The sequence below is a fragment of the Rhea pennata genome, chromosome 4 (genome assembly GCF_028389875.1).
Source record: "Rhea pennata isolate bPtePen1 chromosome 4, bPtePen1.pri, whole genome shotgun sequence".
NCBI classification, from domain to species: domain Eukaryota; kingdom Metazoa; phylum Chordata; class Aves; order Rheiformes; family Rheidae; genus Rhea; species Rhea pennata.
Window position 1 is genome coordinate 30,658,156 of NC_084666.1, and position 17,603 is coordinate 30,675,758.

A 17,603-nucleotide genomic window follows, 5' to 3' on the forward strand; every position below is an offset into this window, starting at 1 on the left:
TAGTCTTCTTACATCTTCTGTATTTTCCTTATATGGACAAATTTCACCTTTGCAGGAGACAACTCTGTCCTTGCCAAAGACTGGAGCTAACGGTAATGACAGCAGTGGGGGATAGTAATTACCTTACTACAGGGCTCTATCATCCAAAGGCCTACAGAAATGCAGTAGATTACCCTCTCCTACAGGCAGTAATTAAGTGAAAGCAAGCTAATTACATCAGAGAAAAAAACCCTTAGTATGCAAGATATAGCCCCTCTCTATTTCTATTTCAGACTCCTGCTAAGACCAATTTATTGCTTGTAGCAGCTAATGTTTATTTCCTCATTCACAACTTGGTCAGACTGAGTTTGATTATGCTTGCATTGCATTCCCTGTCTAGATTGCCCAGTGGTGTATAGCTTTGTTTTCAAAAAATTTCTGCGTTGAAGTGGAACAGAAGATGACTCGCAGAGCGCGCTGGGAAGCGCACACGAGGCAGGAGTACGCGTTCGTGGAGAGCTGAGCAGCTGGCCAACAGAACGAACAAACTGCCACAGCACAACTGGGAATTAGCGAGAAAACTAGAAAGCACAAGTACTGGCGAAAAATATCTTTCATAGGTTTTACACTGGACTGGATGCATTTCACATAGCTGAAATAAGTGTAGCTGAAAAATCTCAAGAGGCTGCCAAGTTTGTTTAGGGTCCAATTTTCTTTCTTTCTTTGTTTCTTTCTTTTTTTTTTTTTTTTTAAGCCAGGGAATATTTTTAAAATGCCCCTAAACTGTAGTTTACTGATTGCTTTGAAAAATCTGTCGTCAGAAGATTTGGTGATAATTAGCTTTGCCCAGTCTGAGTAGTTAGATATCTTGCAACTAGTTTGGAGAAGAGTTGGGCAGCCCTGCAATGGCATCACGCTGCAGGCGATGGGAGCGTGCACTCATGTGACCAGTGGTGAGCAGGGAGCACAGCTTTTGTATTTCCTTCTTTCAATCCATACCTCTTGCACGGTGAAGATACTATACTACCCTTCTGCATCATTGCTTTCTTCCTAATAGCTGAAGAATTTTTCCTGGTTATCGATAATCCTAAAATACAGTTCTTCTTTGCAAAAGCATTATGCTACCATTTGACAAAATAGCCATGCAGCTAAAGGAAGATACCAAAGTGTACCATCCAAAGGGATCCAGTTTACATGCTTTGAAACTGTTACACAAGGCCACTTACCATGTCTTGTATCACATCAATCAGCAAGCTCACTTCAAAAGCACACTCCTGATCCAAATAAAACCACTACAGCACATACATGCCTTAGCCCACTGGCACAAACCTAACCAAAACAATGGGGAAAACCTTTGCTTGTTTGGAAACTGAAACTCAAATGTAAAAATTTTGGTTGTTGAATAACATATGTAGTTGCAAACTGAGAATGTAATTTCTAATTTCCTCCCTTTGGGATTGCATCCAATTTAGCAGCAACGGGAATAATACAGAATGGTTTACAGTTCACACATGTCTATTTTCACAGTTCTCTAAGGAGTTTTCTCAAGTACAACACAGCTTGCCTTACTACATGCAGTCAAATGGGACACAGAAAAGTCTAAAAACAGGGGTAATGCAGTTTAAAATACAGATCAAAACTGGCGGATTAAAGTGTTTAGTAACACTTCTTAGTTAAAGCCATGTCACATCTCATAAGATTTTACTAGTTCAAAGACTCAGAATTATGAATGCAAAAGCCTATGTGAAGGGCCAATACAAAAAAATGCCTCTTCAGCCAAACATAATGAACATGAAAGCAGGTAAAAATAGGCAGGCTAGAAAAAAGAAAAAAAACGTAAGAATGGCTTTTAGTTTATTCTTTATTAGCTTATTCTTTAAGCAAATAGGCTGTTCTTCAAGCAAATCAAAACAGTGGATTTCAAACAGGGAGCTTTTGACACCTGCCTTTTGCACCATGCTTGTTCCCTACATGAGTATCATTCTGATACATAAGATCAAAAGACATCTGAGCCTCAAATAAGTATCAGCCCCTAGGAATCCTGAGTGTGCATGAAAGTAAAATGTACCCATAGAATAAATGAAAGAACCCCAGGAACTGCAATTAAAGTGAAGCTTGTGCACCCTGACATCTGTACCTCAAATCTTTTCTCTACCTGTCAGGAACAGCTTCTGTTAGTTTCTGGTCTGTGTATACATGGGAGTAGTCAGGAGCCATATGGCCAGCTGTGTATAGAGAGGTTACTTTGCATTTTAAAGGATCAGTTACTTCTAGATGCAGCATTTTTTTTTTAATTCCCCCCTTTCTCCCAACAGTTGCAGAGCTATGAAGGCAAGGAAGTGTATATGCATTTAAAGGAAAACAAACTCCTTTTTCCAGCGACAATTTTTTCGTTAGGAGTAAATACTGTAACAATGATTAAAACAAGCATAGGGTTCCAGCTAACAGGCCTGTGGACTCCTCCCTTCCCTCCCCAAGCGACACGCTCTAGCAGCAGGAAGGTGACATCATTACAGGTCAGGACCAGAGCCTCAGAGTTTGACAGATGGGCTATCACTGAGCTACCCCGCTTTGGAGAACACAAAAAAGTCTTAAGTTTTTAAAACAACGCACTTCTAAAGCAGAGGCCAGTGGAAAGCAGAGGGATGGAAAATCTGTTTCTATTTCAGTTGTGTATCTGGTAAGATGGAAAATTTTTCAAGTCTACACAGATGGTAAATAAATTTCTGCTACATGAGGCAGTTCCTGGAATAAAGAAATTTTCTCAAATAACAACTGCCAATTTTTTTTCCAGTAAGACTTATTTTTAACTTTCCCAGGGACTTGTTGAGAGCAGGGGAGAAGTGTCCTTTCACCTTCAAAATCCTGGTCTTACTCCAAAAATAGCCTCTAATGTCATTCTCAGCATAGATGAATTTTCTTTACACTTTAAGAGAAGTTTGAAAGCAAAGATCAAAGCTCCACAATTATACTTTATCCCCAATAAACATTTTGCCTGAACACAGCGGTTAGAAAATAAGAAAATTGTCCTTAAACCCTAAAACAATCACCAGGGACTAACGGCGCTCACATTTAAGCTCTCGTCATCGTGCTTCGTGAGGCGATGCCTTGACACCGAGCGCTCAGCATCCTCCACGAACCGGTTTCTTAGATGTGAGTTTTGTTACTAAGCGTAATGGAAGGGGCTGGGAGAGGAAGTCCAGACCTAGGGACCAAGTGGTTGCAGATTATAGCTGCTGCTGAAGTTGTGAAATGGACACAAAATAGCCAGGTTTTTGTCCGACACTCTCATAAATGGATCAGAGTAGAAATTTTGTACAATGGTAGGAATGGCAGCTGGGCAAGAGGACTAGGAATTAGAAATATCACTGGAAACGTTGCTCTTGAGGGTGCTTGGACAGCTCTGCCCTTCTTTCCAAAGCAGATGGAGAGTTGCAGAAGTCACCCACCCGTTTTTCTGACAACTTTCTGTTCCCTTCCTCCTCTATTCATATAGCTTTTCTTGGCTACTTCTTTGAGCTTGGAATCAAATCCTGTAAAACTATGATGCTTGCAATGAGAAAAACATAGTATTTGCGTGTCACTGACAGTGATCTTTCTTTTACATATACATGAGGAAAAATAAGCTCCAAAGAGCTATAAATTTTAATACTGCTGCACAGCTTAATATATGAAATGGAGACAAAAAAACCAAACAGCTTTGGAAAAGCTAGGAGTGAGGGTAAGGGATCAGTGATCTTAATACGCTGTCTATAAGAGTACTGATAAGACAAAGAAGAAATATTTTTTGTCTAACTGAGAGTGTGGATAACCTAAAAAAAAAAAAAAAAAGTAATTGGCATTCTAATCTGAGGCTTCTGCTTCTAGTCCCAAGACAGCAGAATTCAGGAATGTATATATTTCTTCTGATTCAAGTTGATTTCCCCATGGTGATAACTATTCATAGGCTTCAGTCTGCAAAAATTGCAATCGATTGACTTAAAACACATACTGCAAAAGAACCTGCAGTGAGAATTACCATACGTTTTTCTAAAAGCTTAATGCAACGTTTGTGAAATGTGCTAAATGACAAGTCCTACCGAGTATGTATCCGCAAGAATATTAATCAAGGCATAGTATGGAGGAATTTCTCCCCAAATCATCTTTGGCACGGTAACAGGCAAACTGGTTGGATATCGTTTATGTAAGCTGAGAAAGCTTTGTGAAATTAGGAACTGAAAGGTCACTTTAAAACATCAGTTGATCTTCCTCTACTTATTTTCCTACCTATATGACAGTCTCTGTGTCTCTGTCCTTTTTTTTTTTCCATATTTCTTCTCTTCCCTTCAATCACTCCCTTACTATTTTGCTTCCTATGCAAGTATAAAGCCTAAACTGGATCCTGCTCATGTCCTGTCATACAATCTTGCAATTAATTGGTAGAGAAATTTGTAAACAGGTGAGTTTGCAGTGCTGGAATAAATTCTATTGAAGCAGCTAGTGTTAAGTCTGTGCTCAGACTGACATTTTTCAGAAAAAAAAAAGTCCTGTTTCAGAAAATCTGAATAGTAATTGTAGGAACGTAGTTTAGATTAAATTCCCAAATTTTTGCCTGTGGCCAAGCTTTTTCATTTTCACTTTCATCTATTAGTACAGTGGAAAAAATGCCATCTTTTAAAATATTCTGATGCTAAAATTGTGCCACAAAGTCAGGAGCTTTAGCTCTGCTCAACATTTTCATATCTTTCATGACTTCATGTTAAACAGCTAGTAATTATTAGTCCATGCAAACCATCTTTTTAAGAATGGTATCACCCAAAAGAGTAAAGCAAATACAGTAGAAGAACAGAATCAGCTCCTTAAAAAACTTCCTTGCATGGTTATATTAGACCATATACTTTATTATGCTTAAACAAAACTACCTAAATGAGTATAGTATCCTCAGGATATCCTAGACAGACACCTTTGTTTAATTGAATTTGCTGTGGGCAAAAATGTTCGAAAAGGAGGTTTCTTACAGGAAAGGATAAACAAGCTTCCATTTTACATAAATCTTTCATAAACTCCATTTGTTATTCTAACTCTTACGTAAGGTGAGGCTGCAAAAATAATGTGAAATTTAAGATAAGAAAGTTATTGCTGTAATATGGCACACTATTGAAGGACATCCTCATGTTAAAGTGAGCCAATTTTTCATTAACACAATGAGTAAGCCCAATTCCTTATATTCCATTGCTGCAAACCATTAGATGTCACCTATAACAGAGTTATGAAGGAGAGCAAGGATCTGGTTTACATCTGGCATCCATTTACCCCACCACGCACGCGTGTGCACACACACACAGAAGCAGAATAGCTACTTAGGGTTTTTTGGAAGAGGAAGAGTATACATCTAAATTTGAATTCGTAACCATTTTAGGCCATATCCTCTGGAGTTTGAATTAGTTTTTGGCAGCAGAAATAGTATTGTTTCACTCTGTAAAGCAATATTCAATGTGCCCTGTCTGCGGCACAGACTCCCTTGCAAGCCTCCTACGCTGCCGTTGAGAGCGAGCGGCAGAGGGACACAAGCACGAGCCACGTGTTTCCGTGCAGCCTTCCATCACACCTACTGCTACGGAGGGAAACAAGAAGCATCAAAAATTCTGTGGAAAGCAGCTCAGCAGCTGGCTCCCCCCCGCCGCAGCTCAGCGCGGGGGGAGAGAGGGGGCCCTTTGCTTGCTGGCGCGTGGGAACACGTCGGGTAGAAGCGATGCCGCGCACTGATCCAGCGCATCGCTACCGTGGCCGCGCGCTCCTCGAGAGCACCGGCAACGGTGCCGCGGCCGCAGAGCCCCGGGACCTGTCACCCGGCCCTCGCTGCCGGGGGAGCGCGGCTCTCCCGCGCGTCGCCCGCACGGCGCAGGGTGCTGGCGGGAAAGCGCTTGCTTTCAGCGAGGGCCGCGTGTGCAGCTGGCGGCCGGGCTGAACAAGCTGTTCCCTCCCGGCTAGGGCCCCAAAGGCGCTCCAGCACTGCCGGACCTCGGGGGTCTTCTAATACTGACTTTCCAGATTACTCTTCATTTGTTTATTTTAAGAAGAAAAAATAAGTTTTCTTCCTATCAATTATTCCAAACCTGGAAAAAAATCAGAAATTGCTGAGTATTAACAGCATTAAACTAAAACTCTCTGCACTGACTCCTGGAAATGCCTAACATCACTTTGGAGAAGCGATAGTGCGTGACCATGAACCATGTACAAATACAAATACTTTCATGACCATTTTAGGTAGCTGAAATCCAACTAATGCATAACTTGATGTGCAGCAGTCTCTTGGTTTGCAGTCTAGACAACGCTGGCAGCCTCTAAAATTTATTGCTGAACACTGTCACAAAAATGTGTCAAAGTAAAATTTGCATAAAGGTTATACTGTAATGGCCTGGCAATCATCCCATTCTGTTCCGAGTTTGTTTTAAATACTTTTCAGATTGTTTGAAATACATCATACTTCAGTCCAAACACAAAGGAAGTCTGTGGGAAAGCATTCTTTAGCTTCCAGATAGATACAGACAATATTTATTGTACATATTTTTTTGAGAGCACCAAAGAATACTTAGGGACATCTAATTACATTAATATAAGTGCTTTATCACTATCACTTTCTACTAATTACCACAGAACATATGCACAATCTAAAAATCTTAGATTCAACTATTTTAGTCAATCCATATTTTTCATTACATCTTCATTATTATAAAGATTTAGGTAAATTTAGGCAATAAATTTTCAATGCAGAAAAGGGAAACAAATGTTTATGACTACCAGCAGCAAATAAAAGGTTTCAGTTTATTTTTAAGGAAGCCATACTATTCATTTTGCTTTACTTGCAGCGCATGCCAGATTCTTCCTGATGCCTTTAAAATTATGACCATTTAATAGTAATGTGCAAATGCAGCAAATTCTTTGTGGTGAAGCAACTGTGGATGTCAGTAATAGCTGTGCACTGTACTAATACTACAGGCTGTAGCTGTAAGACATGTGGATAGCAACCAGCCTTTCTAAAAGCTGTTGTGGCTTAGGATCTCTCCTCAGTTTTTGGTGATGTTCATGTTAACATCATGAGTTTGGGCCAAGGCAAAACAGAGCCATGTGCTTTGCTGAGACCTGAGAAACCTGGTACGTAGATGAAAAATGATGTAGAACAAAAGCAAATCCAAATTCTATTAAAGAGAAAATAAGGTCTCCCCTTGTTTGAACAACAATCCTTGCCAACATCTGCATTTGTCGTTGTCCTTCACAAAACTGAGAAAAAACATTCCCTAGATACCAAGATGAAAGTATTCCTCTCAGTGCATGAAAATAGTGCCATTCTGGCATAAGTACAGGTCTCAATTGTAGAGGAAATATTAGTTAAAGAACAATATTATTTGAAAGTAATTTTCTTCTTAACTCTTCTGTAATTGGTGTTTCTATAGTTACTAGCATTCTGCAGTCTCTGAAGTTACAAATCATTAAATCACCCAAGTTCAGCATGACACTTAAACATATTCTAAGGACACCACAGCTCCACTGACATCAGTTACTGGTTTTTGTAATGTCAAGATTTAAACAACAAAATCTTATCTCCTATGATCCTCCAAACAATATTCACTGCTCTCCATATTTTCAGAATTTCTACTAGCTGTTATTGTAGTAGATTGAGATTGTAGAAGAGCATTTCCTGCTTGTTGGGTTGTTCCCTGAGAATATTTGTGAGAAGGTTTTTTTTCTTTTTTTAACTAATTCTCAATGGAGAAATATAAACTGTGAAAAATATACACATTTATACACCATACTTTACAAAGATTATCTAATTAAAGATAATTGACTCTGAAAACACTACTTTTTACAGCAATCAGCTTCCTGTAGCTGACACACACTTGCAGACTGACTCTCAGGAAAACACAAATTCAATTCCTTGGGGCCAGATCAGGATACAGTAAAATTTATGTTCCCATTTTAAATTGAATTCCTGTGCATTCCTGTTATTTCTAGGCATATTCTCATCTTCTCTCTGATAGAGAGGAAGTAGGAGTGAAATGTATTTTTTTTCCTACATTACCCTAAGTTATTGTTACAAATGCAACACTTAGAAGTATCTATAATAACCATTAACAAGCCTATTATCTGCCATTACTACTTATATAGCAATGGTTTAGATTGGAGCTCTACTGAAACAACTTCTATACCAAAATACACTCTAAGAATCTACAAGCTAAATAGAAAAATGGTATGAGAAAAGAAGCATCATTAAATTATCCCCATTCCCTGAAGAAAGAGTTGAGGGAAAAGGAGATTAAGCCATCAGAAAGGAATGCTTGTGACAAGTCTGGAAACTGAATCTCTGGTATTTCAACTGCAATAAAATAAGAAATAGATCTAAAATGTGGGACACAATTGTTTATAACAGGTCCACACTCCTTTTCAAATAAGAATCTAACACTGATAGCTGAGTGCTCAGTGGGAAAGGACCACGTGTTGTGAACAGTAGAGATGGCAGGAAAAGAGAAACTGAGAAAATTTCATCAAATATACCCACATTAGTTTGATAGTTCTATCTGAAAGATAGTTCACCTGAAAATGGAAATCAAATCTCTTCCTGAAGTAGTTTTCCAGGCTGTATCTTTTTTTGGAAATGAGTACAGCTGCCATAACAAACACTTCAAATCACCAGACACAATACATCAATTACATTTCCTGAAACCGATGATTTTATCAACTTTTTTCATTGCACTGTTCAGCAAATTTGCCAGTACTTCATCACTTCTGATCTTATGAAGATTATTAATACAGTTTACTATCTCTGTAGTAAAACAGAAGCTTCACATTAGAAGAGAACCCCCAAAGTTACAAAATTCATACTTAATTTAGATAAAGAACCAAAAGTTCAAAAGCTGATCCAAAGTTTATCTGAACTGTTTTGAACTTGATTTAGAAGTCCAAGAGAGCTTATTTTTGGAGGATTTACTTCAAAGCTCTTGCTATGGAATTGTTCAAAAACATTGTGACAATAGCCCTCCTCTGCTAACTGAGCAGCTCTAGAATACGTTTTTTACAGAGGTTTAAGAAAATAACATTAAGCACTGCAAAGGAGCATTGACTTGGGAAGCCAGAAAGAAGGGCTGCTTTCAAAGCAGCAGATTTATGTTTTCATATTTCATCACCATCCGGAATATAATATAGTTGATTGGAAAGTATTAAATTATTGCAATGAATGACAGGTTTTGAGAAAACTGTGTTTAACCATGTGTAGAGGTATGCAAACATACACTTTACCCAAACTGAGAAAATAACTGCACATGCAACTGGTAATTCTGACATGAAAATGTTCATTTGTATGTGTGTAGGCTAATTCAATTCTCCTCCTCCTGACATTGAGCTATTAAATTACATTTCACCATAGCCATTCTAATGCATGTGAGGAATGTTTCCTTCATTTATTCTAGGTCAAATCAGAAAAAACTTCTTATATGTTTGTGTATATTTAGGGAGAGAGCTCTTATCTCCCAGAATTTTTTCTCCATTTTCTGGTAGTACCTTGCTAAGCTAGTTTCTGACTTGAACATTCTTTTTGAATATTAATTTCTTATTAATAAACCTACTAATTATGAGTCTACATTTTTGTATGCAGATTTTTAAAACTGTTTCCTTGTTTCCTTAAATGTAGTGATATTGCAGTGCCCTAACCCTATCAATTGAGCACAAAGTTATTTGTGTTATAAATAAGCTTTCTTTTTTCATTTTCACAGTTTTAATTCACTTAACATTTTATTAAAAACAGTAAGTGATAAAGCGTTATCCTAAAGGGAAGATAAATGAACACTCAAGAGTTAGCTTTAGGTGCTGTTTTCTCCTTTATATGGGACAACACCATGTTTAAAATCCAAGATTTTGGGGAGAGAACAATGCAATATAGGGATCAAGTCACAATTTCTTTTGTAAGGAAACTTTATTGCTGCTTCATTTTTGTTTTAGGTTTCATTTGTTTTCACTCAAACTATTCAGAATCCAACTTGACAATGATAGCTTTCTACTTCTTTACTGATTTAGCATGTAAACGAGCTCTTAGTCATGCTTTAAAAATAACTCTAATATTAAATACTTTTCATATTCATAGTATCAAAGTTCTCCAACCTGATAATCTAGGGTCCCTATGAATTGAATGTCTTAATTTCTTGGCGTATTTGTAGGAGTAGGGAGGGAAACAAGTGCAGAAGGTCCATCCCTGTGTGAATGAGACCATCCCAATAACTAGAAATCTCTACAAACGCAAGGGAACCTGACAAAGACTAGAATTTGCTTTTACATGTAGAATTCTTGCTTAAATCGTTAAATTTAATACTTATTTAACTTTAATCTACTCTCGCAAATATGTTGTGCAGATTGACTATCCTACTCATCTCTCTAGATAAATAGCCCTTTGTAAGCATAATTGTTTCATATTCATAAACCATTTTCTCTTTGCACAGTTCCTTAAAACACTTTTTGCAAATTTTGCCTATTTTATTTACAGGTAGCGTTCAAATTAATCACGGAAGAGAGATTTTCATACTCGTACTACATTCAAAGATTGCTAACACAATAAAGCATTTTCATTATATAACTTGATCAACCTACATATGTCCTGAATATCTTGCAAGCCTAACTAAATTTCTGTTCTGTACAGTAAATAGGCCTGCAGAGTTTATTCAATAGGTAAGGACGGCAAAAGATTGCATTCACTTTATTGGCTTTCAGAGCAAGGAAAACCCAGAGGCAAGCATCAGATCTAGCCAAACCTGAGGAAAACAACTAGAATCAGCAGCAGAAACGGGTCCAGTCAGAGATCTGTGTCTCATTTTCCACCTGTGCTAAACACAAATGACGCCCCTGAAAGGCAGCGCACAGGGCAGCGTTACAGGTTGCAACACTCTGGCTGTTCAGTGGTTTTGTTCAAGAGAGAGGTAGTGAGCCTGTCTCACGTAACTGTTTGCCCATCTTCTTACGATAAAGTTGAATCAAGTATCTCCTTGTGATGAAAAATAAGTTTAAGAAACATGTTAGAATTCTTGTATGTTTGTGCACCAGCTCAGTAGCCCTGTGGGGCTTTGCTGGCTACTCCTAAGCTTGCAGAGATGAGCACATAGCAGCTTGGAACAAGCAGGAAAAGAGACACAAGGAAAAAGTTACAAGGTCTTTTTCAATGTAATGGCCATTGTTCTCCATTTTCTGACCTGTACATAATAACTAAATATTCTCCTTTTGCTGATATTCCACTGGGAATGAACGATCAATACGACTCTGGTTTTGTATGATGTTCTCCAAAACCCCCACTGCATTATACATGTGAACATACACACAAGTCTATTAGCTCTTTTGGGATCCCCCGAGTTAGAAGCATTAGAGCTTACTCATTAGTTCCAAAGATTATTCCAAGCTTTAGAAAATCAGAATGTACAATTCTCAAGTGAAGTCATTGTTTTAAAATTTGTTTAACAGAGGAAAGAATTCATGAGGGACTGGATGGTGTAACCACACATAATTATTCATTTATGCTTTTGTTATTCTAGGCCATCAATATCCATCAATTTTATTCTATGGATAAATAGAACTAATTTTCAATCAACAGAAAACCAGGAAAGGTTGATTATTGTGGGACCATTCCTTCTGGCCTAACATCATTAACTTATCACAATTAGGTTCAGGCACTTCCTACTTCCTAGCCTGAGGAAGCCCCCCTGAGAAATCAAGAAAAGAGGGTATCAGCCTTTTGAACCCTGCCGACTTAAGGGAGCAAAGAATGCTGTAATGGCTGGACCCATTTTCAAAAAGCACCGTCAGCGTCAGTACATCCAGCACCACTAAAGCAATTTATTGAAATGGAGGGAGTGTTGGTCAAAGATGCTAAACTTTAAGCCCTTAAGCCCCAAGGCCTGCATTCGTCAGCAGAGCAAGCACAACACATCTATGCTGTCTCACCTCAGCTCCGGTTTGAAGGGGGCAGTTGTAAAGATAAGAGGGGAGGTCAAGCACTGTTGCCAAAATTAAAAACAGTTCAAAAATGTTAATGAGGAACAGGTTTTCCAAACTATTTAGTATCAGCAGGAACAGAATCACGTCTAATCAAGCGCATCTTAGCTGTTACTGAACTATCTGAAAGTTGAGCGCTTTCTGTGAACCCGCTACTGTGCCACCTCAAGCTTTAGGTACCCTCAATACCTTGAACAATTCATCTCCATACGCCTGTTTGAGTATACAGATCTTTACGAGCACTTCTTTACGTAAAACTATAATAGATACTGAGCATTAATCAGACAGTGGTGTGTTCTAGGCCGTAACTGCACTGTTTGAACTGCTGACCTTGAGAGAAAAGGTTTTATATACCATTCCCAATCCCTTAAGTCTTCTTGTCACTGAAAAGCAAATACTTGACTTTTATGGATGGATTCAGATTCAAGACTGTTGTTTTTCTAATGTTTTGTTAAAGTTACAAAAGTGGCTTTCAGGGAAAGTTTATAAACATAGGCATATTTTTCATTACAGATTATCACCAACAGAGACAGAATTTTGTAAAATAGTGTATGGTTATATATAAGTGATAAAATCCTGCAAGCAGGAACATTGTTTGCAGAAGCGTCCGGCTAACTTAAGAAGAAGTAACACCAGGAGCAAGAGCAGACCCTATCTTTTGCCTTTAGTCAAACACTACGCAGTGATGGTAAAAAGTTCTTTAACCCAAGCATTACTAGCTCCTCCTTCACATCTACAGACTCCTTCCCCCTTTACAGCACACACTGCTTCTCCGTTGCTGCAGCCACAGAACTCTAAATATTCCCTGAAGCAACTTGTTTTTCCCCTTTCTAGTCTCCTTGTTTTCTTAGATTTTCACGCTATTACAGTCTCACTGGAGTTTTTATATTCTTTTAAAATATTTAATAGCACAAACACAAACCACAAATATATGCTCAGATATAATTCTCACAAGTTTGCTTTTAAAAGCCAATGAGTACACCACCTCAAAACAAGATACAATATGATAGATAGAAACTTGCAGTATCAAAGCTATTCCAAAATATATCATGTTATACTGAAACCTAACGTAGGCAGAGTTATAGCACAGTGTCTGTACATAATAAAAAGAAGTTTTATCTGTATTTTCAAAAATAATAATAATAGGACTTTAAAAGTACATTAAAATAAATCATGGTAATAATAATAAATGTATGCATCAATATTAGCAGCTATGCTAACTAAAGAAAACTGAATGCTGCAAGTAGAGTCACTGAGATCAGCTCTGGGATCTGCTGAACAGTTACCATGATAAATGTGATTGTATGAGCTCCTGAAGAAAGACTGGCTTTGAGAGCTCCTACAGCTTTCTGCAGAAGTTATATATGGCTTCCAACCATACTAATGTCTTCCTGAGTGCTGGTATTACCTAAGGATTTACACAAGGGAGCAAGGGCCAGTCACTCAGGAACTTGTGCTGGAATAAAGTGCTTTAGACCTTTGAGCTTGTGATTTACAAGTGACTGAGAAACAACCACTGAGGCACAACATCTGATGAAAAACCCCACAATTAATAGAAGCCACATTTATAAAAAAACAGACAAAGAAGATGGATGATGTCAAATGAAAAAAGGCAGAGAGAAGAGGCAACAATTAGAAACTGGACATCAGCATGAACAAGCAGCACAGCTGGGAAAGCCAGACTTTGGGATGAATCCTGTCATCCTTCAGCCAGCAAACTCCTCCTGTGAAAGCCAATGGGCCTTTTCTCACTGCGAGATCTGTCCATTAGAGCTTGGGAACGATTCTCTTCCGTAGTTTGTAGACAGTAAAACTCTTCTGGTACATGAAATTATACCATTATTTTAAACTCGGCAGCACTTCTTTTTGTAAGAACACCTGCTCAAAGGGCTGAGCAAAACCCCAAAGAACTACAGCAATATTTTTCAATTTCTTTTTTTCCCTTTTAAAGTTTCATTGCACTTTTTCCCTGTCCCCTTCTTTGAACAGAATTTCCAGATCTCTGGACAGAATCTCTTTCTTAAAATGGCCAACGATACCTGATAGCTGCAGAAAAACAAAAAATAAACCAAACTTATTGAAGTTTCTTATTCACGTGGCCTTGAATGACACACGAAAGAAATACTAGTGTCTAAAGACAGCAGTATTAACAGTGAATACAAGACGCTTTCCAAATTCACAGCTCAGCCATTTTCAGACCTTAAAGAAAACTCCTGAAACTCAGTTGTATCTCCACATTTTTCCCAGAACAGTTTGAATAAAAATCTGACAAGTTAAAGAAATAAGGCTGAAAAATACATTTTACTTTCAATAAATTAGTTAGTCATGAAATCACTTTTATAAGAAATTGGGAGAAAACATTAGAAACAATCTCTGCAATTTATATGCATCCTACCTTTCTTTTGCGCAGTTTCACTTGACTGTCTGAATTTTCTTGTGTGGTTAAATGATTTCCTAAATGTAAACACTGAATATCTTCTGCTGAACTGACATTTGAAAGGCATTTGTTCTCAGAGGCCACTTGAGGTTCTGTGAAACCACTTTCCTGCAGACTATTTTCCACTGACAGGATGTGAGCACAGGGAGAAGACTGCATAAGGCAGTCGCTGGGTTCCACTGTTGAGCATGGTTTTCTATCTCTGTTGGTACACAATTCAGAAGAAATCTCACTCTGTACCACATCACACTCAGGCTTTCCAAGGCCTTCTTTAAAAGCATCAGATTTCCTACGCTGTTGTGCGATTACAGCAGTATGAAGCAGCTGTTTCCCAGGCATAATAATTTCCTTCACATTTGGAGAATTTGAAAGATTTTCTTCCTGTACATCTATTACTTCATTTAAGCCTTCAGAATTACAAAGCTCCAGGCTTTGGCCAATACTGCCAGAAATGTTTTCTTCTTCCATCTCTTCTTCAGATACCATCTGAACAGGGTCATAGCCAGGTTCTTTATTAGTATCTCCAATTATTCCAGATGCATCGGTTTCCTTGTTACCCTCCATTATCGGTACCATCTTTGTTAAGGAGCCAGCTCCTTTTAAACTCTTTTCTTCACCTTTTGGTTCCCTTTCAACAGTAGTGATTTGGTAATTAACACTATCCAGGTTGAGTGCAGAATAGTCATCCTCATCATCAGAAACATGGACTAGAGTTTCTGTGCTGGCCTCCAGAAAATGCTCCTCATCTTCATGGTTATCATTTTCATCGACCTCTTTTGAAACGTTTCCAAGCTGCTTGGCAGGGAGGCCAATCAGCTCTCCACTCTGACAGCAATCTGGAAACGAAGCACATTTTTCTTTCTGGTCCACGCTCAAAACCTCATCTTTTTCCATACTTGTCTGCAAATTATCAGCTACGAGTCCGTGACGACATTCTGTATTATACTCCACAGACTCCAAAGCCAATCCCATCCACTGGGTCACATGCTCTTCCCAGCTTTTCTTCCTGATTGCTAGAGACATGTCATACTAGTTTAGCAGCAGCCTGCACCACGCATTCTGGTCAGAGGAGATGGCATGGCTGCTCTGCACCACTCCGCAGGGACACAAAGTTTCATCATTTTAACATCTGCAAGAGGAGGGGGAAAAAAAAAAGGCTTATTTAATCAACTCCAGCTAAAAAAGAAAGGGAAGAAGCAGTTTAAATAAAAGTGTAAAAGCAAGATAAGAGTGTGGGACCAGAAGGACAGGAATTTAGAAGACAGTTTTGTTTAAAGTTTTAATACTTTTCATACAAAACTTGACAGCACTCATAATTCAGTACAACTTTTTTTCTGATTACTTTCCAGTATCAAGTAAACAAAAATGTTATAAACAGGCACATTGGCTACAGCGCCAAATTTTGACAATGAGTCTTTCTTTCCTGTCTGTCATAAGATAACCATTTCCAGAGATATAAATTGTATCAAGTCTTATGATTTTGTTGCACATAAAGTTATCTTGCATTTCTTCTTCATGCAGAGATATCTGTAGAGTACAGAATTTTGGCTGTTTCCCAAAGAGGTAGAGCAGAACTTGAGAGTTATTCTGTCATAAACTACTTATTTTATGACCAACTTCGGCCCAGCCTTTTTGATATTCAGTGGCTCTCATTTTTATTGTTATTGTTTCGCTCTGTTCAGGACAAGCTATAGTAACAAGTATTGCATAAAACTTCAGGGAGAATCAGCTATGGTGGGGTGTAAAAGTATGACTACAGGAAAACTAATTTAAGCTTTTGGTATATGCCTTACCTCAAGTACATTACAAAACCCGAATAAAACCTTGGTGAAAATATTCAGGATAAAGCCCTGATCTACTAAGGTAAAGAAGAGATAAAACCCTTATTTAGGATACGGGTCTTGAAAACTGGAAGTCAGTACAGTCAGTCATAACTGCACAGCTCATGCGGACTCTCTGGGGTCTGTTGCATCCCACCATCCCCACTGAAAGCTACAGATACTTACAGGTAAATGTTTTTCACTGACTCTAGTATCAGGCCTTCTAGATGAAAATATGTGATAGTAATATGTGACAAAAAAAATGTGTGAAATATGTGACGTAGTAATATCTTCACATTTAATGCATGAATGAGCACAAAGAAAATCCATTGTATTAACTTATACATTATAATAAAAAATCAACAGATTCTTTGCCAAGTAACAGAACAAAACTTCTGGCCTGTAAAACACCAGAGGTTCAAGAAGCAGACCCTTCTACTTTTCACTCCCTACATAAGAACTGTCATCACTTACCATGGATCCGCTTATTGATTTCAGCAATTAAGAAGATTAAGTACTAAGTTTGTTCTGGGTCATTTCAGTCCACTAAGGCAAATTCTGACTGCCCACCAGGCCACAAAGCTGCCCTGACAAATCATGTGCCTGAAGGTATAAAAGTATTCATCATGAAAGAAATGCAGAATTATGTCTGTACAACTCAGCCCCTATAAATTATGTCTTGACAAAGTGACTTTTAGAATAGAGTTGTACACACGCCTAGATCTTTAACCTTCTTTGAGGATGGCAAGCTTCATTTCACATTCACATTTTCCACCTCTGTGGAGACTCTGCTTAAAAAGAAAATATATTCATAGGGTAAGAGAATTCCATGCACAAGTCATTAGCGTGTGGGAGGCTGAGGAAAACGGAAAATAACACACAGAGCCAGGCCAAAAAAAAAAAAAAAAATCCTGCTTTCAGAGGCAAAATTTGGTAGTAAGGTGGTTCAACTTTAAGATTTTCTTTTCTTTCCTGGTTGAATATGAGAGCAAGCTTAAATTTTAAAATGCGAAGTCCAAGTGCTGTATAAATCTGTAGTGCATTCTTACTCTGCTTTCATTTCATGTTTATGTGCTCTTACTATTTCTAAGATTGCATGGTCCCAAATTATTACAAAGTGCAAATAAATAATGCTAATACTTCTAACTTTTGTTGCATCTTCCACCAAGGGACCCTAAAGCTCTTCAGATACAGTTAGATTAGTTTTACTGCACCACTGCATTTTGTTTTGACCTCTGAATGCAACTCACATTGGGGCAACTCATTTGCAGCTTCCTCCTCTTTTCCCTGTTAGAACAGCAGGGAAAAAAAAAAAAAAAAAAAAGGAAAGAAAGAAATAGGAAGAAAAGGAAAGAAAGAAA

The 17,603-nt window shown here is 38.1% G+C and overlaps 1 protein-coding gene across 4 annotated transcripts in view; it reads right to left on the reverse strand.

Moving 5' to 3' along the window:
* Positions 1 to 17,603, reverse strand: part of DLC1 (DLC1 Rho GTPase activating protein) — a 231,300-nt gene that overhangs the window by 198,367 nt on the left and 15,330 nt on the right. For 3 of the 4 annotated variants that reach the window (XM_062575624.1, XM_062575625.1, XM_062575623.1), the window contains exon 2: positions 14,381 to 15,551. The exons of the other annotated variant lie outside the window; for it this stretch is intronic. In XM_062575624.1, the coding sequence (XP_062431608.1) occupies positions 14,381 to 15,445 (1,065 nt within the window). In that variant the 5' untranslated portion in view covers positions 15,446 to 15,551. The remainder of the gene's footprint in view (positions 1 to 14,380; positions 15,552 to 17,603) is intronic. 4 annotated transcript variants of the gene reach the window in all.